Raw genomic sequence first — 25,914 nt, 5'->3', positions numbered from 1 at the left:
TATAGAAATTTCAAACACTTAATGTGGTTGAATCAAGATTATTTGGTAAAATAAGTAGCCAAAAATTAAAGTTCCTTTTGATAGTATATTATTTAGGAATTCAATATTTTGTTTATTTGTACCTTTACCCCCTTCTATTTTTTAAAATTATAAAAGAAGATCAGATTGTTGATTTGATCTGAGAGTAGGAGGCGGTGGTGGCTCATTCGCTGGCCACCACTGCCATAGATGAGGTCGCCGGCGAGCTCGTCCCTCTCTCCGGAGAGAGAGAGAGGGAGGAGATATGGAAAAATCCCGATGGTGGTGGCCCAATAGATGGCCACCACCCTTCCATCGAGGTCACAGGACCCAGGTCACCTTGCTCGAGTGGTGGCCGACAATTGGTGAACCACCACCGCTCGGAATCGATGGCGGCAAGGTGTGTCGGTGGGGGGTCACTAGTCGCCTCTCCCCTTTCTCTCTCTATCGGGGTTTGGGTTTCGAGGGGTGGATTGGTTTGAAAACAAAGAAAAAGTCTGAGGTCATCGGTGTGATAAATGTGAAAAAGACCCCACTGAGCGAATCAGTGAAAAAAAAAAAAAGAGAGAATGACCATATCATTTTCATTTAAGTCTACTAAGTCAAGTCATTTTTTTAGCGTCTATCAAACAAGCTTAATTTCATTAAGTATTAAATAATTAAATTCAGCACTTATTTTGTGTTATCGAATACATGCTTAGTGTGCGTTTCGTATATTACCATTTAAGATTATTGGAAATCCAGCTTCCCAAAAAGATAGATTCTTATTTTTTAAATTACTGGAAACGCTGCATTGTCATGTTTGGTATAGGTTGGAAATCTTGCAGTAATCCACATTAGTTTTGTTTGGTACAAAAAAGAAGATTATCGGAAAATTAGTGTATATTCACCAAAACACCTCTTCTAACCTTCAAGCTCGTCCAAACCTTTGTCGTCTTTGTTCATTTTGCCACCAAGTCTTTTTTTTTTTTGGTTAATTTGTTGTCTGCCTGCTCGTCCATCTTATAACATGGACTTCATTATCAAATTTCACGTCAGCTAAAACTATTATTATATGCTCCAATGACACAGTTTGTCAAATTCCATGTCAGCTAAAAGCTATTATTATATGCTCCGATGACACAGATTAGTCAAAAACATAATACCATAATAGCATATTAATCCCCAAGAGCATACGAGGTCAGATTAATAGCATATTAATGCCCAAGTTCGTTGATAAACCTGGAAGGTCAGATTTGAGGGAGATTGGTTTACATCAGAGAATGACCAAATCATGAGATCCAAGGATGCAGTCGAGGAGAAAAAGACTACTCCAATTCAACTGTCTCTATCAACGGCATCTCTTGTAATTGCTGCCAGACAACTGATTGTAGATTGCATCATCTCGATATTGTCCAAAACAGAACACCGAGAGGAGGAAGCTTCATATTATCAAGGGACCTTTATAAGCTCTCACAACCAAGAAATCTCCTATAAGGAAGAAAATTGGCCCTGCATACGGCATATCGATTAATTCATAAGCTCGATTACATATCTAAATCGACTACTCCATGCTTTCACTTCCTCTTCCCCACTACAGATATCAACTTTTAACACAAGCTACCCCATAATTCAGCCCCAGGAGGGAGGAGTCGCCCACGCCAAGGAGCTGGTGATACGTGAGGTAAATGTAGAGCTAGGGTAACATGGCAATTTTGTTTTAAAAAAAAAAATTGAGATTCCCAGTTGGGTGGGAATTTGAATTGCCAGATGAGTGGCAGTGTGGATTCTCATGGGCATCCGCATTGTCAGTTATTTAGTTCAACCAAACGCACCCTTAATACATTCGAAATGGAATCAAAGCAAGAACATCTCGATTAGTAAGTACACGATGGGCACTCGTTTTAGCATAGGACATAAATAAAATATGAACAACTTACTATATTCAAAACCATTACAATCGAATCAGGAACCTTTATATTCAAAACCATTACAATCGAATCGAGAACCTTTAGATTAGTACACAACAGGCACTTTTTCGGAGCACTGGCATATAGATGAAATATACAAAAAATAGTTCCATCTGGTATTGATAAGCTGTAGAAACTGAAGTTTCCGCTTAAGGGTGCCCATCCTTGTTTCAGATCTTCCCACTTGCTCTTGAATGAGCGACATTGAATCATCTAACATTGAAACATGCATGATCCAAGAAAGGTGGGGAAAAACTGAACAAGCTTATTACACGGCACCAATGATATACAATAATAGTGCTGCTGCTTCACAAGAACTGGAACAAATGATAGATGACCCTTTTACACTGTATGCCTCTGCTAAATTATACATGGGCAATGATGAAACGAATATATGATTATAACATGATCATACATAATATAATTGCGTGTGTGTGTGTGTATGTGTATGAACAAAGAATATGGCCCCCCAGAAGATGGAATAAGGGCAGACTAAACATAGAAGAAGGTTGACGGGTCATTAGCATTCGCTGTGTCTCTGCTGAGAATTGATCGAGCTTCGATCACCGACCTAGGCGGCTCAAGGTCCTTCTCTTGCAGTGCATTTCCTTGTAGCCGTTGCATTTGAGAGGCAAATGTATCATCCAATATCTGTGGAATAGAAAGGAAAGGAATAGATTTAGAGGACAGAGTTAGCAGAGAGTGTTCAAAAGGCTCCTTAGTAGATTATTTCTTGCCAGTTAAATTTGCTTGTCATGACAGAAACTCTCGTAAATGGACCGCAGCCAAAATTTCAGTGATGTTGGAGACAACAACAAATATGGGAAGGCACAGACCGTGGTATAAAAAAGATGTCAGCAGAAGTTACTTACCCCGAGAGCATAGTAAGATCCATTATACCGTACTCGGTTTTCTTTTCTACCTTCAAGGAACTTGAGAACAATCTAACAAAGATCATCACAGATTTCAGTATATGAGAGTCAGGCAAAAGTGTTTTCTCTAAATTAAAATGTTTCACTCAACTGACCTGACCCATCCGGTCCCACAATCCACGGCAAATAGCCACAAATATTTGGCTTGAAAAGACCTCATGCAAGTTCGAGATGGAGTCAACCAGCTGCAATGTCAGGTGTTGCATCCTTTCACGTACCTCAGCCTCCCCATCCTCTTCTTTTGTTTCCTCCAGTATCTTCTTAAGTCGCGTGAGCCGATTAGCTTGCAGCTGCAAGACATTGCCTATTAGTTTCATAATTTTCATCCGGCGAAAAATGTGCACAACAGTGAGAATTAGTCAACTCAGATTATTCTTTTTCTTTAGTAGATTTAAACTGTTCTTCTCGTTGCTAAACATGGTTTATGTAAAATTCCTTTTACTGAGGCAGTCATACTTGCCAATTGCAAAAGGCACACCAACTGTCAAAGGATTGCGAGTGCTATGTTTAGTCTTCCCAAAGGAATCTTTCGTGGCAGCATATTAGAAAAGCAATTCTGGATGGAACTTACATTGCCGACAAGCTTTGCTACAGTGGCTTGCAAGTACGTTTTGTACTTCGTTCGAAGAAGAACATTGATTCCATTCATTTGTTCCCCAAAAAGAGATTTCTTATCTCCGGTTACAGGTAAGTAGGATGCCCAACACTTCAAAATGTCCTCCAATTTACAGTGAAGGACATCAAGTATTCTCTTGATAGTGCATAGGAAGGTACCCAACTGTCAGCAGGAAAATCAAACATTGATGGATTAATTGGGTCGAATTTTTATTAGCAGAATCTTCAACTGGAGCTATGAGGAGGCTTGATAAGCTGGACTTACTTGACCAGGAACTGAGTACACAGCTGCTGATTGTCTTCTCGTCAGCTTTTGGACTTGCATATTGAGCCTCTTAGGAATGCTGTCTTTCAATGGATCCAAAATATCATTGTATTGCTTCTCCAGTGATTTTATAATTGCACGTTCCACATCTGCCACAGCCTATGTCCAAACGAAGAACTTCAGACGTTATGAAATAAGATAAAGTACGCCTCTGCGAGTTCCAGTTTGGATCTTCGCCTAAAATACTTGGACGAAAAAAGAATTTCAACAATTCTTTTCGACAAGAAATTCAAAACTGGAACTTACATTTTCCAAAATAAGCGTGTACTGGGGCCAATGATTTATGACCACTTCATACTCCATAAGAGAACTCTTCAATTTCTCATATAACTCCTCAGCAAATGGTGAGGTCAGATGATTTGCCACCATTCCAGAATAAGGCACCTGCATAGAGAGTAGTATTGAATTGAAGCAAACTGATTGATGGAAGGATCATAGTATTCCGAATCAGTGAGAAGGATTACCTTTTCTGATTTGCAGAGATCCAGCAAATTAAGTTGCATATCCTGTACCCACACCAATATATAGCAATCAAACAGATTCCTTGAGTCAACCCCATCCTCCACTTGGCTGAAGTTCGGCAGAAGGAACAGGTTAGGAGAAATATAACAGGTGCTCAAACTAGCTTTATGAAAGGTAAATTCAAAACTTAGTCTGGAGCTGGTAAAGAGTATGGATTTTCATATAAAATGATGCCAAGTAGGATTTAGTAAGATTCTCATATGATTCCATATAGAACTGTTTCCATTTCCTTGTATCAAATGTGCCACTATAGTGTTGAAATTGACACAATATTTTCCACAATTGTTAGATAGATAGCGTGTACTATGCCAACCTGATACAATGAAAGAGGAGATCAAAATATGAAAGATTTTATATTCTATAGCTTGTAATGTGGTTTCAGTCTAGATAATATTGTAAAAGAAGTCCATATTAGAATTATTCAGTTTGTGCAATAAGTAATTCCTTAAGTGTTCATTATGCTAAGGGATAATGACATAAAAATGCTAAACAAAGTAAAGATAAGATACAAACCTGAAAAAGAAAACGAAATATTATCTTGAAAAAGAGGATTCAATTTTGAAAGATTAAATCAATCAAGAAAAGGGTGCAAGATTTTCAATACATTTTATGAAACTAACACATCGAGTAAAGAATGATCCCAACTAATCTTTTCCCACTTAATTTCCGTTTTCTAGAGTGAAAAACAATGTACAGAAACTAGATTTTTGGAAAGTAAAGAAAAGAAGAAACTGATAAAAAAAAAAAAGTAAAGGTTTATTTTGGCAAACCTGATATTCCAGGAGGCAAGATCTCTCTCAAAATCTGCAGTTGCCTTTAAGAGTTCGTTTACATGTGGAAGCGGGCTGGAAGGTGGCCATGCCGCAAGAAAAGCTCGAAGCCTGCCACACAGCTCAGTGCTGTATACAGTAGCTGTGATGTTTGATAGGTCAATTGAACTGGACATGAGCAGAAACGTTAGAAACTTTACAGAAAAAGGTATATATTGCGCTTCGTTGAATTAGGTGATTGATGAAAAGATGAATCAAGGAGTATATTCAAAGTATGAAATCTAGAGCCCAAGTCAAAGAAAGCACGTCCTAGTTGACGCTCCTGTTACAAACATTGTTTTTGTATTATAACCACAAGCAGCCAAAGGAAAGTATTTCAGAGGACATGAAAGCAACTTTTTCTCACAGATGAAGCTCTTAATGGCTTGGAAAGCATTTAAATATTCATCAGTTGAAGAAAAATAGCGGTACCTTGGAAGTATGTCTTGATTGTGAATCTCGATGTCTGCTTGAATTTCATTGCTTAGATTGATGCAAAGATTCCTCATCTTTAGATATGCAGTGGACATGGTTATCTGATCCCCATGAAAACTTTCTGAGTTGCTCGATAAGAATTCATCTGTCTCCAACATATGCTTCCTGCACCTTTTCTTCGCTGCTCTCTGTTCATAGGTGAAGAGAAAGACTGACAATCTAGTGGGACTTTGAAAGATACAGGTAGGCAACTGATGCCTGTTTGGATTTATACATAACAAAGATTATACCAACTTAATCTCCAGGTAAATGGATGCTTAAACAAAAACAAGTCGCTCAAGTACTCAAAAATAAATAGTTTGTAGCTTTTCCCTAAACTTTTTCTATTTCTGCTAGTTTTTCTATTTAGTCTGCACATGTAAAAGCAGGTTTTCACTCAAAAAGGAATGCTACCATGTGCTTAACATGCATTTACAACGTGACTTCTCTAACTAGTTTCAGCTCTCGGGATCATTTCTCTTCTGAATAAGCTTTATTGCAATCATCTGCAATATGGAAAGAAATCAACTGATCTAACCTGCAAGTAGTTTCGCAACATAGTTTGTGCATCTGGAGCAAGTATGTCGTGAAGAATGGTAAACACTTGAACAGCAGGAGCTAGAGCTGGTGCTGCATAGTCTTGAATTGGTCCTAACAATGATGACAGCCCTGTTGCTGAGCTTTCATCAAGTGATTTGTAGTTCTCAAAAACACTAGCTAAGAGGCTCTCTATTTGGGTTTCACAATCTAAGAGGATGCATTTCTGCAATAAGGCAAGAATATAAAATTTATGAGCTTCAAATCATTTATGACGTGTTTTCTGATGCTTGAATATATAGCATACTTTGAAAATGCATACCTCCTGTCTTGTTAGACTTTTCTCACTTTTAGCCTTTAAAATTGGTATAAGTAACTCGTTCACAAGCTCCAAGCAGTCCTTTGTTGGAATTGCCACATTCATCACTTGCGAAAGATATCTACAGGAAGAAAGGCAGAAACTTAGCAAAGAAGACTCTTACATTTGTTTTTGCTATTGTTCTCTCTTGTACAAGAATAATTCCTATAATAGCTACAATCTAAAATAAGAGAGCATAATATAATCTTTCTAAAGTGAATTGTCACCTTAGCTTAGTATACGAATCTGAAACTTCATAGTAATTTGCGAATTCTGCCAACAACCACTTCCAGTGTCCATGCAACCGCAAGTTTCGAGAATGAAAATGCTGTGCCCGCAAGGCAGCATCCAGCAGTAAATCATAAGCCAAAGTTTCGACAACCGGTCCACTCTGTAGCACATTAAGAATTTAAATTTAAGTGAAATTCCTGTAAGTACAACATACTGCAATAAATAGAAATTTCCTGCAGCAACTTTCTGACTCTGTTGTAATTAAAAGGGCAACTATGCATATTCAATTCTAAGAAAGCAACATCCTGGGTATTTTTCTCATGTACCTCAGCTTAACTTCCTAGTATAGAGAACATATGTCAAGAGGAGAAAAGGAATTATCATCTTCTTCAAGATGCTCCAGCAATGTGTTTGAAGTTCCTCACATCACTGTCACTTCAATTTTTCCCAGTTCTTCCTATCTAAGATAATTCCTTGTCGTTGCGTTATCTATCTTATCTTAGCAAAATGGTAGGTGATCATTCTTAATGCACGTAATTCTTTCAAATTATTCTACAGCAAGTATACAGCTTATACTTCTTCAAATATCCCTCTTCTCATCAAAAGCAGGTTCTACATCAGTAGGTTCTACATAAGTCCTGTGTCTCTTACTCTAATCTTGGCATTGTAGTCGGTGAATGACATTACACATGACACTGCAATCACTTTCTGCCACATTCAACTGCCACAACACTAGTAAATAATAGAACTACTAGCAGAAGCTTCAATCAGGCTAGAATGGCCAACAGGAAACTGGAACCTTCTTGGTCTGGATGTTAAAAAAACCAAATACGGAATGAGTCCAGATGCTTTTTCAGTAAATTTACAACATTATGTGTTTTGTATAAATTCAAATTAAGTTGGGCCCGTTGATCCCCTATTGTACATATGATCACAAAGCTTAACAGCTCCAGAAGCTATGCTAACAATTACCTCAGACTCGTAACAAGTAAATCCAAACCTGAAAATTTAGAGATACAATGCCATAACTTAAATTGCCATCATATTGGCAGCAGTAAATTGGACCCTTTGACTTGACCCAGTTATTTCACCCATAATAGTGAACTGCAATGACTGAATAAAAAGATAAAAGACTGTCTATGGGAAAAAAGATAAAAGACGAACATACAGTCAACAACTGAGTTGCAATATTTGTTAAGAGAACTCCAAGAAATACGAACCTTTATGTTATGGTTTTCATCTGATGTAATTGCAGTAGTGATACAAAGTTGAATCTTCCCTACACATTCATTATCATCATGATATATTGGCCACCACCGTATTTTGTCATTCTGCAGGCATCATTGATCAATTTTATGTTAACAATTGAATGGAAAAAAATACATGTAACATCTTCATTGAATATGCATATAGATACATACAGGATTGTCAGTCAATGAAGAAATTGCAATTGTAGCTCGACCCTGAATTGATTTATTTTTATCTTGGACTTCCACCAGAAGTGCATCCCCCTGACTCTCTGGGAAACTAAAATCCACAAACCATAGAGCCCATGAAGTAAAGATGGAAGGTTAATATTGATTCAGCATAACAATTTAATTTCATATATAAAAGATCTTATATAGTTCAAAGAAGAAACAGCAACTTACAATACATGATAATCACCACATCCAGGGTGCAAGCAGATTGCAGAACTAGTCTCGACTTGAGGATCTTCTGCAGTACTCTTTAGTTGAAATAGACATAAAAGTGGCTCTAAAAAGAGGAGGAGAAAAAATAATTTAGACACTCAATAATGGCGAAAATGTAGGAATTGCTTGATCAAACAGCTTGCATCACATCTTTTTCACGAATACTGCACAATTATACAAGTGTCACATATGAAAACCCAATCATCTACACTGACAATTCACTTAATCCATTGGTTGTCCATGTACTCCTTTGAGCACATACAATATAAAGTCAATACAAGCACTGGAACAATCTTATTTTCACATATACAACCAGGAAGAAAGGGAGAAAAAAAGATTTATTTTATATGTGAAACAAACCTTGAGGTGTCACAATGGGTGTGGCTACTTTCAAGGAACTTAAGCCAGTTTTCATGGCTGAAGACACATGTCTAATGTACTCTGCTCCAAGTTGCATATACATTGCACTTCGCTGGGAAAATGTGTTTTTCAGCTTCCTCCTTGGAACTACTCGAAGTCTCCTGACTGTACTTGCAAAAATTACATGTTAATCTACATACATAATTATACCTACATAACATAGTTTTAAATTTGAAGATCTGTAGCAAACAAAATTTAGACTCCATCACACCTTGAAGTGAGAACCTTTTATTTGTCTATCTGACATTAGCTGAACCTCATATATTCACGACAAACATTTCGTAAGTGTTGCGGCAGCTGAAAAATGAAATTCATACCTTCCACTCTTATCTTTCCAACGACCTTCTTTGTTTTTAGAGGGCAAGATTCCGTACTCTTAGTGGCTTTCCCTTCTCTTGGCTTTACATTCCGTGGATGCAACAAAAACTTCTGCAGCCTACATAAATTTATTTAAAGATGAAAAAAGGAAACACTTCCAATATTGAAGAAGTTGCAATGCAATTTGAGACACAACAGAAATAACTTATTAGATTGAGGTTTAGCCAGCATAAATCCAAAAGAGTTACCTACCCAAAGGCATTGCGGAGGATCAGGCATTCATCACGAAGAAACTCGGGTGCTTCTGTGCAGCCCCTTGCCCATGCATGTAGGCATAAGCGAATACATGCATCATAGGCTATGAGCGTTTGCCAAGCATATTGACTGCTGCAGGAAAACAAAAGGAAAGGCCATCACAAAATAAGCAACACGGACTGGCATGCTCAATCTTAACTGGGCAAAAAGAATATTTCAGAAAACAATCACATTTGAATTGGATTGAACAAAGGAAGTGACCGTGATCTTGTAAAAGGGAGAAAAGTGCAGTAGGGGCAGAACCAAGACAGAGTTAAAACTGAGCGGTTGGGAGAAGTAAGGAAAATAATCAAATTTTACTCAAGAAAACTGAAAATCTCATGACAGACTTGGTTTGTTTGATCACCACACAATATCAACAGACCTCGAGGAAACTCTCACCTGGTAGTATAATAAGGAGAATGATCCAGGGAGTTGGTTTGGCAGTGAGGGACCTCTACTTCCTTTTCAGCATTATCTATTTTGCTTATCCTGCATCTCGTTATAGAGAGTGAGTTTAGTTAGCATGTCCACATGCAGAAAAGAGCAGAAAGGCTACATAAATCCTGAGTTTTCAGATTTTATGTAGACATGATACCTTTCTCCAGTCTCGGCATCTCCCAGTGATTCAATTGTTGAACACTTGACCCCATCTTCAAAACTCACTGACTTTCTCGACGCAGAAGGCTCGTAGCTGGTTCTTTCAGAACTCCTGCATTGTTTCTCCTGCTCGATTTCAGTTCCAAGGCTATCCTCGTCATTCCTAACATCCATGATAGGTGGCGCACTGGGAGTCCCTAGGTCCAATTCATCTCTCCCGGTAACCTGACGAAGCCATCATAATCGAGAATCACTTGCTATGCTAGTTATCAGGGAACAAGTTCAGGTTTCCATCTTCATGGGGTAAAACCAACGCGCCATTCAAAAACATTGGAACCCAATCAGAAGAACACCTTAAAGTACAGCTAGACATAACATATGTGCCTTGATTGCTGCAATTTGAAGACCCAAGAGGAGGAAAATTTGTATCTTTGGATCCCCGTTTGACGAAATAAAATCATATATATCCTTACTCCCATATTGCGTGGAAGGACTCGATCCCAGACCGTGTGGACGCTTACGGGCCCGGAAGGTAGCTTATTCGATTGACATTTCTTGAGCGCGAAATCGCCCCCTGTTGTGAATCTTCGCATTTCCTTTGGCACCTCGACCCTGAGATTCTCCATGCCCAGTCCTCTGTTCAGAGTCCCAGCAGCAGACTTTGAGGTCCTCCCAGGCATATCACCGAGCATGTTGTATCCGGTCGGCTTCTGGAGAGAATCTTCCTCTTCTTCTCCTTCACTGTAGCTGCAGTCCATGTCCGTGTCATCGGGTACCGAGGCCACGCTCTCAGAGTCATTCCCGTACTCATCCTCATCGACTAGGCTGTGAGGCGTGAGCAGGCCCGAGCGGAATCTCAACGGAGGCAAAACGCGAGCGGACATGAAGCTGCTGGGGCTGTATCCGAGAGGGGATCTTGGGAACTGGTGTGGGTCATCGGTCAATTTCTCCGCAAGAGGGGATCGAACTCGGGGTTCCTGTGCTCCCGATCCCTGCAAGATGTTCAATGAGAGAAAAAAAAGTAGGAGCTTGGTGAGCCAATGGGGAGCGGAAGCACCGTCACATGAAACTCTCAGCTCCTGATCAGTTCTTGATCTTCATCGAGGAGTTGCCAAAGTAAAAGAGTGCATCAGTGAATTGTACCTGCTTGACCCAGTTGATTGCAGTCTCGTCCAAGCCATCCGTGAACATCTCTTCGGATTCAGATGATTTGCAACTGACAGAGAGAGAGAGAGAGAGAGAGAGAGAGACAGAGCTGAGTGACGCCGAAGAAGAAGAAGAAGAAGAAAGAAAGGGGAGAGAAAGAAAGAAAGGGGGAGAGAGAGAGAGAGAGGAGCGTCGAGGGGAGAGTTTCTAAGTAACGGCTAGTTTTCTGAAGATCCCTTGATAACAATTGACTATAGCATACGCATACAGATATATATTATAGGAAATTTTTCGGTGGTATATAATATATATTAAAGAAAACTTTCCAGGGACACTGGGGAAAAAGAAAAGAAAAGAAAACTTCTATATTTACCAAAAAAAAAGGAGAAAACTTCTATATTCACAAGATTCCGTTGGAAATTTTTATATTTATAAATACTGAGGAAGTTTCTAATAAGTTTCTTTTATAAATCATTCAAAAGTATGTCAGCTTATCCTAGGAGCTATTAGTGTAATATACCATAATATTTTATTGGAGATTCTATAACGGTTGATTAACAAAAACAACTACTACGATTGTTTTTTATTTCAATCGTTAGATTTTAATAGATAAAATCTGAATCGGACACATGTTCATATATTTATAACATGAAGATTCACCGGCTCATATTTTTATTTTTTATATTTTTTATCACACATCTTTTTGACGATAATGGGGAACACGATAATTAATCAATCTTCGAGTCATAACATTTTCAGACAAAACCGACTGACTTAGTGCACAAAAATTTTACGAAAAACAATTATGGTTTTGAAAATTGAAAAAAAAATAGCAACAATTAATCGATTAAATAAAGACTAAAACTTGGCCAATAAAAAATAAAAAAGTAATGGCTAAAAAAAACTCAATGCAACACAATCGGGGCAAATCATCACAGTCAACATTAAAAATTAAAAATTCACCCAAAAATAAATATAAAAATTAAAAACATAATCCTAAGGGCATGTTTGGTTCGCAGGAAATAGCAAGAAATAAAATACATTTTTCGTACGGAATGCTCATTCCGACATTTAGTTCATGAGAATGCGAAATAGCTAATCCGGGTTGGGGGATCTATCTGGCTTGCATACAAAATTCGCATGCCTCCCATGAATGTCCGGAATGGACATTCAACATCCGGAATTAGTGTGAAAAATCAAAAACTCCCTCAACTTTCTTGAGTTATTACAACGTAATGCCATCGAGCTTTTCTTCCAGCAGAAACTCTCGATTTCCGTCGCCGCTCCATCGTAGTCGCACCGTCGCCCGTCCTCGACGAACGTCCGCACGAGCCACCGCACGAACCCATGGCTTGCAAGCCAGGGGTCTCAACGAACCAAAGCACGAACCACCGCACGAACCCATGGCTTGCAACCCCCACGTCATCTGCCTTGACATCGCTTAGCACCTTCTCCACCTCCTGCAGATCCAGCAACCCCTTGTCACCGATGCTTTCAACACCCGAGGTGGAGAGGCAGCGCCCCAGCCCTTCAAACCCTAGCTTCCATTGCTGATTCAGAAAGAGTTTCTCTCTCTGCGAACCCAAGCTCCCAAGCTTGGATTCGTCGAGATCGTGGGCTCGCGACCCCCGGGCTAGGTTCGCAAGCCCAACGCAAACCCACCGTGAGGCTCACGAGCCCTAGATGGCTTGGGAGCGTGGCTCTAAAGCCAGAGCTAGCTCCCCGTAGCCATAGGATGTGTGGGCACTGTTCAACGAAGAAGATGAACAGTGAATTTCTTTTTTTTAATTCAATATATTTTTTTAATATTTGAGGGTATATATGTCTCTTTTATTTTGTTTATGATATATTCTCGATTTTCATCATTTTTTTTATTCTGTCCAACTAAACAAAATGAATTTAATCAGAATTTCTATTCTATTTCATGTTTATTTTAATTCATGTTTATTTTATTATATATCAATTCCATTTCAGCGAATCAAACGTAGTCAATAGCCTAATCCTCGAATTGATCGATCAACCTGTTTGCTGCCCCCCCGCCTGCGTCCCACCTCTGACCGGTGTGACCAGTTTTGACTCCGACTCAACTCCTCTCCGCCCCCTTGGATGCCTGCCCTTCCCATCTGTGCCTCCTACGACAGCTCCTCGGACGGCTGCTCCACGCCCAGGCCTCCCACCTCCGGCTCCTTTTTTCTCCCGCAGGCTCTGATGCTCCTACCAGAGCTTTCCACCTGCCCGCTCCCCCCATGATTAATTGTTGTAATTCTTTTATTTTTGTATGTAGAGAGTAGGATTTCATTTGTCATACAAATATCGGTCCGCCTTTGTTGGGATATTCTTTCAATTCTTTCTATGATGATATTCTTTTCGTCCTTTCACTGTTTAATTGTCCTGTTCTTTGTTAAAGAGTCAGAGAGATGTTTTAATTGGCAATTGAAATGGTTCTTATGAACTGAGTTTGTTTGATTTTTATGTTCTACCGTTTTCTCCAAGCGTCTTGGTTTGATCACATCGCTCGACTCAATCATTTATATGTTTTTCTTTTCTTTTTCTTTTTTAATTCGAAAAGTATGAAATATTACTTTATTTATTGAACTAATTGGTTCTCTCCGATTTAATTTTGAGCCGGGTTTAACTTGTTTTGGGCGAGGCCGAGCGTTGTCCAATAGATTCGTGGTCAAAACTATAAAAGGAAAAGTATTGGTAGGGAATCTTTATGTTACATAAATATGGACACATGTAATGTTACCAAGTAAAATCTAATGACTAAAATGAACACAATCATGACGGTTGTTTTTTTAGACAACGGTGATAGCATCATCCTTCACTTGTTTCTCGGAAACGGTTTTCTTGCACGAAGTGCTTGTCCAATACAATGACAAGGCATAGAGACCCGTAAAATATCCCGTAAAAGAACAAGATTGAGCTCAAATGGGCATTGCTAAGTCTCTAAATACAAGAAAAGATAACGAATAATTCGCTAGCCAATCTGTACCCTTATTTCCTCTCCAATAAACATGGTTCACCACTACCAACTTACTCCGATTCATTAAAGTTCAGATGTCTCTCATAATGGCATTGCAAGCAAGCTTGCATATTTTCGCATTTCTTATTAGTTGATCGATCAATCAACCATTGGACAATTTATCCATAAACTTCCTAGACAACAAAGGATGCAGAGAATATGATAATAATTTATAAAGAAACGATGCTCCAAATAAAATCAATGATTTCACTGGCGAAAACCAAAAGCACCAAGTCCTTTCAAACATGGTAATGAATAAGGTCCACCCAAATAGATAATCAGTTCACAATTGCCATATCAACTTCTCAGGCACCTTCAAATGATACCACCACCATTTATCCTTACTTGACAGTGCGGAAACATTGCTTTGGCCCATTCGTACCTCTGCAGAGTTAATGACCGGAGAAGTGAAAATCCACCCACAAGAACAATTCGTTGTCCTTGGTGAGAAAACCAATTGAGGGCTTATACTTGTCAACATGAAAGCTATGTTTGATCTAACTGATGCAGGAAAAGAGAAGTTACTCCCAAAAAAATTAAGTGAAAAATTAAACCGCTAATTCTATTGAAGGTTTTACATCGATATTAAGGTGCATTTATCTCCCCACGACGTGCCGAAAAGGGAACAAGAGAATAAACAGGGTGATGTGTTTTTGGTCCAACAGAGACTGGCTCCAAACTATTTGTAGCTATCCGCGTACAATGCCCCCCCACTGATAAGCCAACCAACAGGAAAGTCCCCAGAATACACATTTAGCGGAGCATCGGATATCACTAGTTATAAAGTTATCTATCAGCGGGCCCAAAAAACATTGCTGCTGAAACCCTAGGTCGACTTACCAAACTGAGAAACTGATTGCAGTCTTGGCCTCTGGTTGGTTTTAAGTACCATTATTTGGAGCAGGAGAACACCTTGGGGTTAACGGATCTCTTCCCATCTGAACTTGTTGCTGCAAGAAGAAAATAACATATCAAATTTGCTCGATAAGTAAAAACAATGAACACGTCAGAATAGTTTTTGCACACAGTGGTTCATGCAGAAAACCTGACATCTCTTCCCTCAAGTCCTTGTCAGGGCAAGAAGATACATATTATAGCAAGAAAGTTTTCAGATACGTTCCCAGATGAAGTATGAATGCATAATAATCTAATTTGTAACCAATGGCGGTTTACATACGTGAAACAGGCAATATAAAGATAGGGAAGACATTTTAAACCTTCACAGAATAGTATGATCAGCATCCTCTTCTATAAATCTGCAGATCATGTTGTCTCTTAAGAGAGAACAATTCAAATTCTGGTGATTAGAGCCAGAAAATCTCATCCAATTGGGCCTAACATTCTCATAGAGGAGTTAAACTCCGTGCAATACTCAGTCTAGATCCATACCAGTTCTTACATGAGGTATTTGACTCAAAACATCCGAGTTGTACTTTCTCATGGCAAATGCAGTAAATTGATTAATATATAAGAAAGTTCAACTCTACACTCGTATTTATCTTCTTTAAAGAGAAGGATCCACATATATATACAACCATATCTATAAGCTAGAACTTGAGGAGTCTTTCGCAAAATCTTCAGAACGACCATATTGAAAGTTCAGATGACATAATCGTAAAGTTGTGACATGGCTTCACATGGAAGCTCCTTTGACAAACCTCAAAACCAAACTTTTTTAAAAGTCTTTCTTCCCCCTTAAATTGGATAAGCCTTTAACATGGTTAGTAAAATATGACTCTAGAAATTCTACTTTACCATAGGAAAAAGAACTTCCTCTTCAAATTGAAAGTAGCCAAATTTGACATATAAACTTCGCCCAAGCATTAACTCATGAGTCAAAAGTGATTCTCATTTTCAACAACTTCCCAACTACTTTCAATTTAACTCAGATTCACCAAGTCTTTATTACGCTCGCCAATAAAAATAGAGCAGCAATTGACCTTTCAGGATTGACCTTTATTTGCTCATAAGAGTCTAGACTAGAAACATAAAATGGGAATGTTATGCAAGATCAGGGTTGGTGCAATTGAGCAATTTTTGCTCCCCAGCCCAATAAAATGGAACATCCTGTATTGCGACCAACCCTAAAAAAAAAAAAAAAAAAAAAGAGTATTGACACCTTTTTTTTCATAATAGGAAACTCTTTGCCTGTTTTGTACCATATGACATCAATAACAAACAACTAAAGAACGTTCTAATAACCTCCAAAGAGTCGAATCAACGATTCTGCTACTATTTTATGCTCAATGGTGAATAACATCCTTCTGAAGAAAACAGTGAAAAACCTCCTTTTTCGCTCTTACCATAGAACAAACTCAATAACAAACCATGAAGAGTCATGGACTAGCAAGTAATAATAAAGACTTCAACAACAAACACGGATCACAAAGAAATTTTCTCAATTCGTTACCACTTCATCAATGAAGAAACAGATTTTACATATTTTTCCTGTCTAATAATGTTGGCGATGGATCCGTCATACCTGAGCAGCAGCATAAGTAGAGCTGTGGGCCAGGAACTTGACAAATTCTTGTTTCTTCCGCTCAAAATGCAGCTTTGCATGATCTAAAAGTTGCCTTTCTCTTTGTACATCTTCTAGGAGTTTCTCTCTTTTCCATTTCAAGTCCTTCATCTCTTTCTCCGTTTCGTAGTAGTGGACAGGATATTTAGAGCCGGAGGCAATTGAAAACCGCACAGGCACATCTTCCCTAGGCATAGATAAAACAACAGATTATATACATGTTAAACACAGAATTTTAAAATTGTAATTTAAACATCAACCTATTAGAAAATCAAGGCACGAGGAGTCCTGCATATGCCTGAGAGAAAAGGCACACCAACTCCAATGATATGAAAGAACCCAAAGAACAGATGCAACAATCTGATACTAAAAGTTGTGCACAATCTGAAAGACTGAAAAGCATAAATATCCAGAAATTTGTACAAGAAATGTCATTTCTTACGGCTCATGGCTCTTGCTACAAGGAGAAACTTGTTTTTCCCAATAACAGCCTGTCATCAGTACTCATGTATCTGATATACAATAAAACACCTAGTTTTTCCACCTAAATATCATGCCTAAACGAATCGAAACATAAATATAATCATGATTGCAAATGTTCTCCCAAAAATAATTTTCTAAGACAACTTGCTTCTTTTTTATTATTATAATAATAATTATTAACTTATCCCATTTACAGCAATATAAGTTGCTCATCTTGCCCTCGATATATCATCAACTGAAGGGCCATCCATTCTCAGTAATATAAGTTGCCCATCATCTCTGTCATCAATATATCATAAATTGAAGTGTACTATATTCATAGGCAGCAATATTAACTTACTGGGCACCGAGGGGATACACACCAGGACCCCTAATCACCCCACCATCTAAGGAAATAGCTCCATCATTTATAAAAGGGAGAGCGTTCATCATCTCTGCCCTTGTTTTATAAACTTGAGTCCGGCGGAAAAGATGATAGAACAAAGTCTCCCGAAGGCCATGGCCATATTCTGTCAAGTATTGCAAATGGGTTGCTTCCATTTCGATCATATTTACAGCAAAACCAAGGAAACCAGCCGGGCACTGCCCATCAGGTAGCCGCGGCTTCAAAAGATTAAGTTTTCTTTGCGGGTCATCATATACAAAGTCTCCAGTGTATGGTCTGAAAAAAGACACAGAACGCAATTAGGAAATGCTGAAAATAAGAACTCTGAAATTCAACTACAGGGCAATGTTCCACCCAACGGAACCTTGCCTTAAGTTCTCCAAGCAGATCACCATAAATCTTCCATTTATGGGCCTTCCAACAGAAGCTCCAAGCCCATGAAGACCAGAACTTTTATCTATACATCCTTCACTATCATAAGTTTCCAGAGCCTTGACACCTTCATAAGTCTTGCAAACGACTGCCAGCATGGTATCTGCCCCCAAATACTCCGCAAGAAAGCTACAAAAAATAAGAAGGTGAAATTGAAACATTGCTTTGCATTCCTAATGTATATCAACAGAAACTATAATGCTAAGAAACCGAAGAAGGTTACCTTCTTTTGAGAGGTGTCGTACATAAACTTACATCTCATCTTTCACACAGTAATAAAAAGAATAACAATGTTCCAATATGTGGCTTAGCCACTTTAGGACCAAATCAGCTGACCATCAAGGGAAAAAGAATGATAAAATGTGCTTCCACTACGAGAAGGGACAGGCATTAACAATGATGTGAACTTTTTAGAATCAGAAGTGATCTGCTTAAGTAACTGAATGTATAGGTCAAATTTTCTTATTAAGAACTGAAAGTACCTGCCAAGGGTAGCATCCACAACTTTGCCTAGAGCAGCAACAACCCCGAGCACATCCTTGACCATCACTCGATGACAAGGTTCGCCTACTTCCTCGGCCTCCAGCTGGCATATAAGGCCAGCAGCCGGTTTTTCATGGCGAAGAACCTGGTCAACTGTGCCGTCCTCACTCGGAGGTTGGAAAACGCCACCATCTGAAATCTTAGATTCGGCTCGAGAATGATAGTTGCCCAATAGAACTGAGATAAAAACTCAGTCAAATCCTCAATCTTTTGCTACTCGAGAAAGAGAGAGAAGCAATTTCACACAAAGCACCCGGCATGGGAGATTAAGCCAAATGTACCTTGCTTATCGAGAATAGCATCATCTAGTTTGGATTTCTGAGCCTTGAGGGACCTTATGTTCTCCTCGTGCTGCTTGATTCTCAGGCCCAGCGACTCTAGATCATCTTGAAGTTTCTACAGAGATATACACACATGCACGAATTCAACCCGATTTTTATGTATGCCGCGGTGCTTCTGTTCACGAATATCAACAATAAAAGGAAACCCTAGTCCGAGAGGGAAAGAAATGCGGACCTTAGAGCCGTAGAGTATCAACTCTTCGGCGGACTGGCCCCCGTTAGGCGCTTCATCCTTGGGGACTTGGTTGTCATCCAGAACCACCAGCGCTCTTGAGTCGGACATCATCCGCTGCATCAACAGTGTACAAACGTGAGCAGAGGCCTCGCATTCATCAATTAGACGGGGTCGAACATCAAAATGGAAGCAATGAAATGGAAGAAAGACCGCGAGAGAATTTGTGTGGATGTACTTTGAATTGCTTGCAGACGGAGACTGAGAGAATTTGAATTCGAAGGCTCTGTCGTCGTCCTCCCTCAGAGAGAAGAGAAGGCTCAATTCGAGCAGAGTGGGAGGACACGCCGGAGGAGAAGTGGACGAGGACGGAGACTGGCCGCGCTCGTCAGTGGCGCTGCTGCTGCTGCCGCCGCCGCCGCCGTCGCCTACGTTGCCGTTCACAGTACAAATTTTCCGTGATCGGACCTCTGACTAGTTTTAGGTCGCAGGACACTTCTAACGGGTGCTTGTACTTGTAGGTCATTTACTTTTAGTTAACAACAAATATTTCATAGACTAAATATTAGTGTTTATATGAATATGAATATGAATATGACTGTATATATCGTACTCAAAAAGGCTAGCAAGAGGTGGTTCACATTGTCTCGATCTCTTTACATTGTCCTCCATCATTCTAGACACCGGCACTGGCGTCCAAAGATTCTATTTTTAGTTAGTTCTTTGTAAATTAAATTTATGAAAATTAATTTATTAAATTTGATAGAAATAGTTGAAATATAATCCAAAACAACAATAAAATCGAAGGAAAGTCCATCTGGGGTATGATTTTGAGGTTCCCAGTTTTGTCAATGAAACTTTCGAGTGCCTTTTTAAGTGACATAAGAAAACACACCTCTTTTGAGAAAACAATTTGAAACGAGGCCTACCGAGAGTCATCCCGGCGTCCAGTACCACCTGTAAATCCATATAGGACAATTTTTCGAACTCCATGTTCCCTTAGATACTGTCACAATTAGCAGTTTATACATTTCCAGCTAATGTATTCTTTCTCTACTGGTTTCCCAAGCCGCAATAAAACGACCAGGCATGGGTAGGGATGTACACGGGGTACTGGATATACTCGAAACCGGTCGGAACTTACGCATTATGGTAGGGTCCGAATAGTTCGTATTGAAAATATGGTAGGTTCCGGATATTAAAATCGGGATCCGGTGAAAATCGATTCATGTTCCGGTTCCTACCTACAGGGTACCCGGAACCGATTATTTATTAAAAAAAAAAAGATGAAAGAGTAAAGTTACTGTCTTTTCTAATGAATCAAAACATAGGCACTTTGTTGTGTGAGATCGTATTATGAATGTTTAATTTTGTCGATGGATTGATGAGACATATTTTTTTTTGTGGATTAATCTAAATTTTTGTTGATATTCTATTTGGCGTGATTACTGATTATATATTTAACATTTTCGATTTTATTTAGACAGAGAAAAAAATTTACAGGTTCTAATAGGGTACACGGAACCTGTGGTATAATACAGGTTCCGGGTAGGTTTCGGTTCCAAGATTCAACATGGTAGGGTTCGGTTCCAAAATCTTGGAACATATCCCTTACAGGGTAGGGTCCGGGTATCGTGAAAAATACAGGGTACTCGGAGCCGATCACCCCTAGGCATGGGAGTTCCGCTAGCCAAAGCCGGCATCTTTCAACTTTCCAGACACACAGTCCCCCCACAGACCAAAATTTTCCAAAAGTTCCCCAAGTGGGGCAAAATTTTTTCAAAATCCCCCAAGAAGGGAAAAATCCCTAGACAGGCAAAATTTTTCGAAATGCCCCAAGGAGGGGCCAGTGGGCCTGTGGGAATTCATCACCATGTGAAGATCTGCAGTTACCAGTTATAGGGGCTAGTGGGCTGTCAAAAATTCGTCACTTGAAAAAACCTCAACTTCTTAGCATAGGGTCGCGAAAGTTGATCGGCGAAGATTTCTAGTTACTAAGCGTTGAGGCTCATGGGCTGGCGAAAATTCATCACCATATAAAGATCTGTAGTTACTAAGTATAGGGGCTAGTGGGCTGTCAGAAATTCATTACTGAAAAAATCTCAACTTCTGAGCATAGGGGCACGAAAATTTACCGATGAGGATCTCTAGTTACTAGGCATAAAGGCTTGTGGGCTGGCAGAAATTTATCACCATGCAAAGGTCTGCAATTACTAGGCATTGGGGCTAATGGGCTATCAGAAATTCATCACAATGTTTTTCAACATCCGAGCGTGGGGGCACGGAAATTGACTAATGAAGACCTGTATTTTTTTTTTGCTGAATAAAAAGGCTAGGTCGAGTTATTAGCTCGTTGTGGCTGCCCCAACTAAGGGAACTTGACCGCCACGGAATGTTCACTTTCATTATAGTTCGTTGAGACTTAGCCCAACTTGGTCATCGCAGCCACACCAACACACTAGTGATTTAAATCCAAGGCTCACTGGATCAAGCATTATGGGTCAGTCACCGCCATCCAATAATACACCCACATAATGGCGAGCTTTACGTCATCAGTGAGGTTCGAACTCGTGATATTCAAGTGAAACGCTTGGGATTTAATCATTAGACCACCGTACTAGTGGTACCAATGAAGACCTATAGTTATCATGCATAGAAGGCTAATGGGCAGCCATGAATTTATCTTCACAAAGCACATACGTCGATCAATGAAGATATAAAGTTACCAAGCATAAGGGCTAGTAGGTTGATAGAGATTCATCATGATGTTTGTAAGAAGAAGTCGAAATTTCCGAGCATAGAGGCACAAGATTGGCAAAACCGCAACACCCCAGCATAGAGGCTAAGGAGTTGACAAAAGACAATTACATTTCATTCTCTTGTAAAAAAGAAAAGGAGAAGAACAAGAAGAAAAAAAAAAGCAAAGGAGCGAGGAGAAAAGAAATTAGCTGACAACATGGACAGAAAGCGAGAGGACTAAGACGCATTTCAAAACGGGCATTTCTTGTCTTCGAACCACCACCCTACGGACGTCCACTTGAAGAGGGATAGCTGTCAGCAACACGCTTTAGCCTAGCTCGGCCAAGAAATCAGTCGAGAACACAAGCAATGAGTCACCATTCAAAATTTTTGAAGAAAGTAAAATCATACAATTTTTATTCCATTTTCTAGGACAAGGGGGCAAAAGGGATATGACAAAATTTAATTTTTCATATTTTAAAAATATTTTCAAACAAATTTTCAAGAGAAAAATATTTCCCCGAACTTAAAAACGCTTTTAAATCGATTTACAATAGGAAATACATGGAAAATGGTCATTTAGAACTAATTCAAACTGGACTCAATCAAACTCAATTGTGTTTTTCGAAAAAAGCTAAGAAAGGAGCGTGTGAGTACCATCAGCGCTGCATGGTTACTAACCACGCAAGTCACCTAGCTAGCCAGCATCTGCACGTATTTCCAGTACAAAAAATAACCTTTTATCCCCTAATAGTTTCAAAAAATTGTAAAAATGACCATTACCCCTCTTTTCCTATAAATAGATGGTGAATTTTCAGCATAAAGGACTTTTGACTCCTCCTCATGAGTTGAGAAAGAGTTGAAAATCACCTACATTCCCCCTATAAACACTACATACTTGATTTTCTAATATTTCTCTTGTAGGATCGTGATCGGGAGGAGACTTGAATCTGAAAGGAGACCCCCTTGGAGGCTTTCCCACTAGAATCCGACCCTTCAGGAGCCCGTAGGGATAGGAAAGAGAGAGAGAGAGAGAGAGAGAGAGAATTAAAAAAAATTGAAACAGCAATTACAGTTGAAGACCAAAATTTGAGTATAAGATTAAAAGGATAAATTGTACTAGTGGTCCAAAAAGTTTTACAAATGTTTCAATATGGTATACAAAGTTTTTTTTGCTACTTGATAGTACAAAATGTTTCAAAGTTGTTTCAGTATAGTACAAACCGTCCTCTCGCCATTGACGCCATCAAACCGACGCTGATGGTGTAAACCGATTTTTGTGGGACGTTATATGATGGTGCAAAATGTTTTGAATTTGTAACTTAATAGTACAAAATATTTTACGTAAGTTACATGATGGTGCAAAATTTATAGATCTTGCAAAAGACGGCTTGACAACGTCAATAGCAATATGACAGTTTGTACTATACTGAAACAATTTCGAAACATTTTGTACTATCAAGTAGCAAAAAAAACTTTTTGTACCATATTGAAACATTTATAAAAATTTTTGAACCATCAATGCAATTTATCCATAATAAAAACAGAAAAGTGGCTAAAGACATAGAAAGGAAATGAAAAAAAAAACTAAAACATATATTAGTAAGAAAAGCTACTCAAAGAAAACGAGCAAAAGAAAAGGTGGACTAAAATAGAAAAACCTAAAGTTAGTGGGGAAAAAGTACAATATTATCTTACATCTATTACACCATCATTTTTCGAATCGTCATATTGTAAGTATCGGAAGAAAAATGAATAAGCATTCGATGGCTTAGAAAGTATATCAATATAAGATAATTGCATTATAGAAAAAATATGAAATCAATTCGAAAAAAAAAGAAGAAAAAATCATAGGATAAATCACACAAAAAAATACAAATTTTTACTTTTGTCTCAAATTTAACACAAGCTTTCACTTTTAATATAAAAAATCCTAATTTTTTTATTTAGTCTCAAAACTGGCACGCTGTCTATCGGTTGTTACGGTTTCCGTCTAATTACTTACATGGGGCATAACTGCGTCAATTCCCGCCACTGAAAATGAGACACATGTACTAATTATCTTTCTAAAATAAAATACAAACCCTATATTTTTTGTTTTTACAAATTTGCCCTACTTTGTTCCCTCCTCTGCCAAGTATCTCTTCTCTCCTCCCTCTTCCTTCTCCCCTGTCAGCCTCCCTCCACCGGCACGACTCCTTCACCACGGTCTCTCCATCATCGTCAATGTCGGAATTCGAATCATGAAGCATGTCCAATGAGAAATTTAACAACACGACATTTGCAGCTATCATCCTCATTAAAAACCATCACAACTAGCAATAAGTAAACAACTACAAACACAATTCAGGAGCAGTGCCAAGATGGGGACAAAACCAATGAGGTATTGGGGGTCCTTGCACTTCCTGGAGGGAGGTTTAAGGAAAATAATAACAAATTCAGTAAACTAAGCTACGGCCGAGTGGTTTCCCCTGAAATCCCCTCATTCACTTTATGTATGGCCTCTTATGTAGCAATGCAACACTTCTTGACGGTGATGGAGAAAGCCATCGACAGCAAAAGCGAAGACATGGGACTGGGCAACGCCATCTACGGCAAAATCGAAGACCCAACATTGATGGCAATGGAGAGACGGCGGTGGTGGAGTTGTGCCGGTGGAGAGGAGTTGACATGGGAGAAGGAAGGAGGAGGAGAGAGAGAGAAATAGTTGCATAAGAGATAATGGGCTGAGAAGGGAGATGAGGAATATGGCAAATTTGAAAAAATAAAAAAATATAGGGTTTATTTTTTCAATTTTAGAAAGATAATACTACAGGTGTCTCGTTTTCATTGGCGGGAATGGGGTCTACATGACGCCGTTATACTCCACATAAGTAATTAGACAGAATCCGTAACAGTCGATAGACGACGTGCAAGATTTGAGACCGAATTAAAAAGTTGAGATTTTTTATGTCAAAAGTGAAAACTCGTAATAAAATTGAGATAAAATTGAAAATTTATATTTTTTGGTGTAATTTACCCAAAATCATACGAGAAAAAAATCCTAATTTGGTGTAATTTACCCAAAATCATACGAGAAAAAATCCTAATGTTATTAACATTTTCTCTCTCTCCTACTATCGCCTTTCACTAGTACTCCTTAGTCCTCACCTATGGCTTTCTATCCTACCATCGTCGCCCTTCCACTAATATACAGCCACTGCGCCCCCCCCCCCCCCCCCACCCCGGACGATGGCCTCCCATGATCTTTGCCGAGGCAAAGGAAGCATCCACGGAGCCCCCACTGGAGTTCTTGTCTTGAGAAGCGAGGTCTTCTCTGTTAGAAAACTGAGCACGTGCGCAGCAGAAACTTTAAAATCGGTAAAAATCAAATTTTTATCACATGCTCATTTTAAACAAAACTCATGATCAAATCTTGACATGTAAAACCACCTTCTAACAATAAACAACGATATATAATGAATCCACAAATAAAGTTACTACTTTTGTACTTACTGTTGTTTGATTCGGTTTGTTTCAATCGATTAATGGAACCGTCCTATTGTCTAGTCTCACCTCGTCCACAAGAACGTGTTACCGCTAAGTATAGCCTCCTCTCGATCTGTCCACTCCAAATTGGGCCACCAAACTCAAACGGAATCGTCACGAAAGAGAAACCGCTACAAGGATGTCTTAGACAACTCCGATTCACTGAACCAAGGCCGGGGCAGATGAGAGATGTCAAAGGGGCTTCTTACTTCCCAAACGGATTCCCTTGATGTATATATAAACTCTGGTTTTGCAAGAATACGCAAAGTATTTCGAATTGTTGATTCACCGCTAGAGATATGGCCTCCGATAGGATAGGGCAGTGGTGCGGCTCAACCACACTCGGCCGAACATCTCTTCTCTCTTTCTCTCACTTTTTCGGGTCTTGAGAACAAAGGACACACTTAGGATTAATCGTAAGACACCGTATCTACATATAGATTCTTAGATTCACTATAGGGATCTAATTACAATTATTAATTGATCTATATTAATTAATCACAAAT

At 39.0% G+C, this 25,914-nt stretch overlaps 2 protein-coding genes across 5 annotated transcripts; both read right to left on the bottom strand.

Moving 5' to 3' along the window:
• Positions 1-1,987: 1,987 nt before the first annotated feature.
• Positions 1,988-11,481, bottom strand: LOC116189497. Of its 3 annotated transcripts, none has more exons than XM_031519182.1 (22): positions 11,237-11,481; positions 10,567-11,085; positions 10,092-10,318; positions 9,896-9,985; positions 9,452-9,586; positions 9,199-9,317; positions 8,822-8,986; positions 8,420-8,525; positions 8,192-8,297; positions 7,991-8,101; positions 6,767-6,930; positions 6,504-6,621; positions 6,183-6,407; positions 5,603-5,793; positions 5,132-5,299; positions 4,304-4,409; positions 4,086-4,223; positions 3,780-3,938; positions 3,471-3,677; positions 2,995-3,189; positions 2,840-2,911; positions 1,988-2,618 (listed from the first exon to the last, which is right to left on the bottom strand). In XM_031519182.1, the coding sequence occupies exons 1-22, from the start codon at positions 11,282-11,284 to the stop codon at positions 2,460-2,462; spliced, it is 3,528 nt and encodes a 1,175-aa protein (XP_031375042.1). In that variant the 5' UTR covers positions 11,285-11,481; the 3' UTR covers positions 1,988-2,459. The 3 variants fall into 3 exon arrangements, with proteins under 3 accessions (XP_031375042.1, XP_031375043.1, XP_031375044.1); XM_031519183.1 differs by having other exon boundaries at positions 9,452-9,583; XM_031519184.1 differs by having other exon boundaries at positions 10,615-11,085.
• A 2,967-nt stretch (positions 11,482-14,448) lies between these two features.
• LOC116188656 (protein DEFECTIVE IN MERISTEM SILENCING 3) lies at positions 14,449-19,689 on the bottom strand. 2 transcript variants are annotated; one of them, XM_031518142.1, is made up of 9 exons: positions 19,380-19,689; positions 19,145-19,258; positions 18,910-19,024; positions 18,568-18,805; positions 18,023-18,214; positions 17,609-17,929; positions 16,747-16,972; positions 15,105-15,214; positions 14,449-14,648 (listed from the first exon to the last, which is right to left on the bottom strand). In XM_031518142.1, exons 2-8 carry the CDS (start codon positions 19,253-19,255, stop codon positions 15,146-15,148), a joined length of 1,272 nt encoding a protein of 423 aa, XP_031374002.1. In that variant the 5' UTR covers positions 19,256-19,258; positions 19,380-19,689; the 3' UTR covers positions 14,449-14,648; positions 15,105-15,145. The 2 variants fall into 2 exon arrangements, with proteins under 2 accessions (XP_031374002.1, XP_031374001.1); XM_031518141.1 differs by lacking the exon at positions 14,449-14,648 and having other exon boundaries at positions 14,786-15,214; positions 19,380-19,688.
• Between the last annotated feature and the right edge of the window lie 6,225 nt (positions 19,690-25,914).

This window comes from Punica granatum, chromosome 8 (genome assembly GCF_007655135.1).
Source record: "Punica granatum isolate Tunisia-2019 chromosome 8, ASM765513v2, whole genome shotgun sequence".
Classification (NCBI taxonomy): Eukaryota; Viridiplantae; Streptophyta; class Magnoliopsida; order Myrtales; family Lythraceae; genus Punica; species Punica granatum.
The sequence above is the reverse complement of the archived record's forward strand: the minus strand, read 5'-3'. Positions and strand labels throughout refer to the sequence as shown.

Excerpts from the sequence above, each read along its gene's own strand:
- LOC116188656 (XM_031518142.1), bottom strand. The coding sequence starts at position 19,255 with ATGATGTCCGACTCAAGAGCGCTGGTGGTTCTGGATGACAACCAAGTC. Across the intron at positions 19,025-19,144 it reads TGATACTCTACGGCTCTAAG|AAACTTCAAGATGATCTAGA; the intron begins GTCCGCATTTCT and ends ATATCTCTGTAG. Across the intron at positions 15,215-16,746 it reads CTACTTATGCTGCTGCTCAG|CAACAAGTTCAGATGGGAAG; the intron begins GTATGACGGATC and ends TTCTTCTTGCAG.
- LOC116189497 (XM_031519182.1), bottom strand. The coding sequence starts at position 11,284 with ATGTTCACGGATGGCTTGGACGAGACTGCAATCAACTGGGTCAAGCAG. Across the intron at positions 8,102-8,191 it reads CTTCATTGACTGACAATCCT|AATGACAAAATACGGTGGTG; the intron begins GTATGTATCTAT and ends TGATGCCTGCAG. Across the intron at positions 3,678-3,779 it reads TGTACTCAGTTCCTGGTCAA|TTGGGTACCTTCCTATGCAC; the intron begins GTAAGTCCAGCT and ends TCCTGCTGACAG.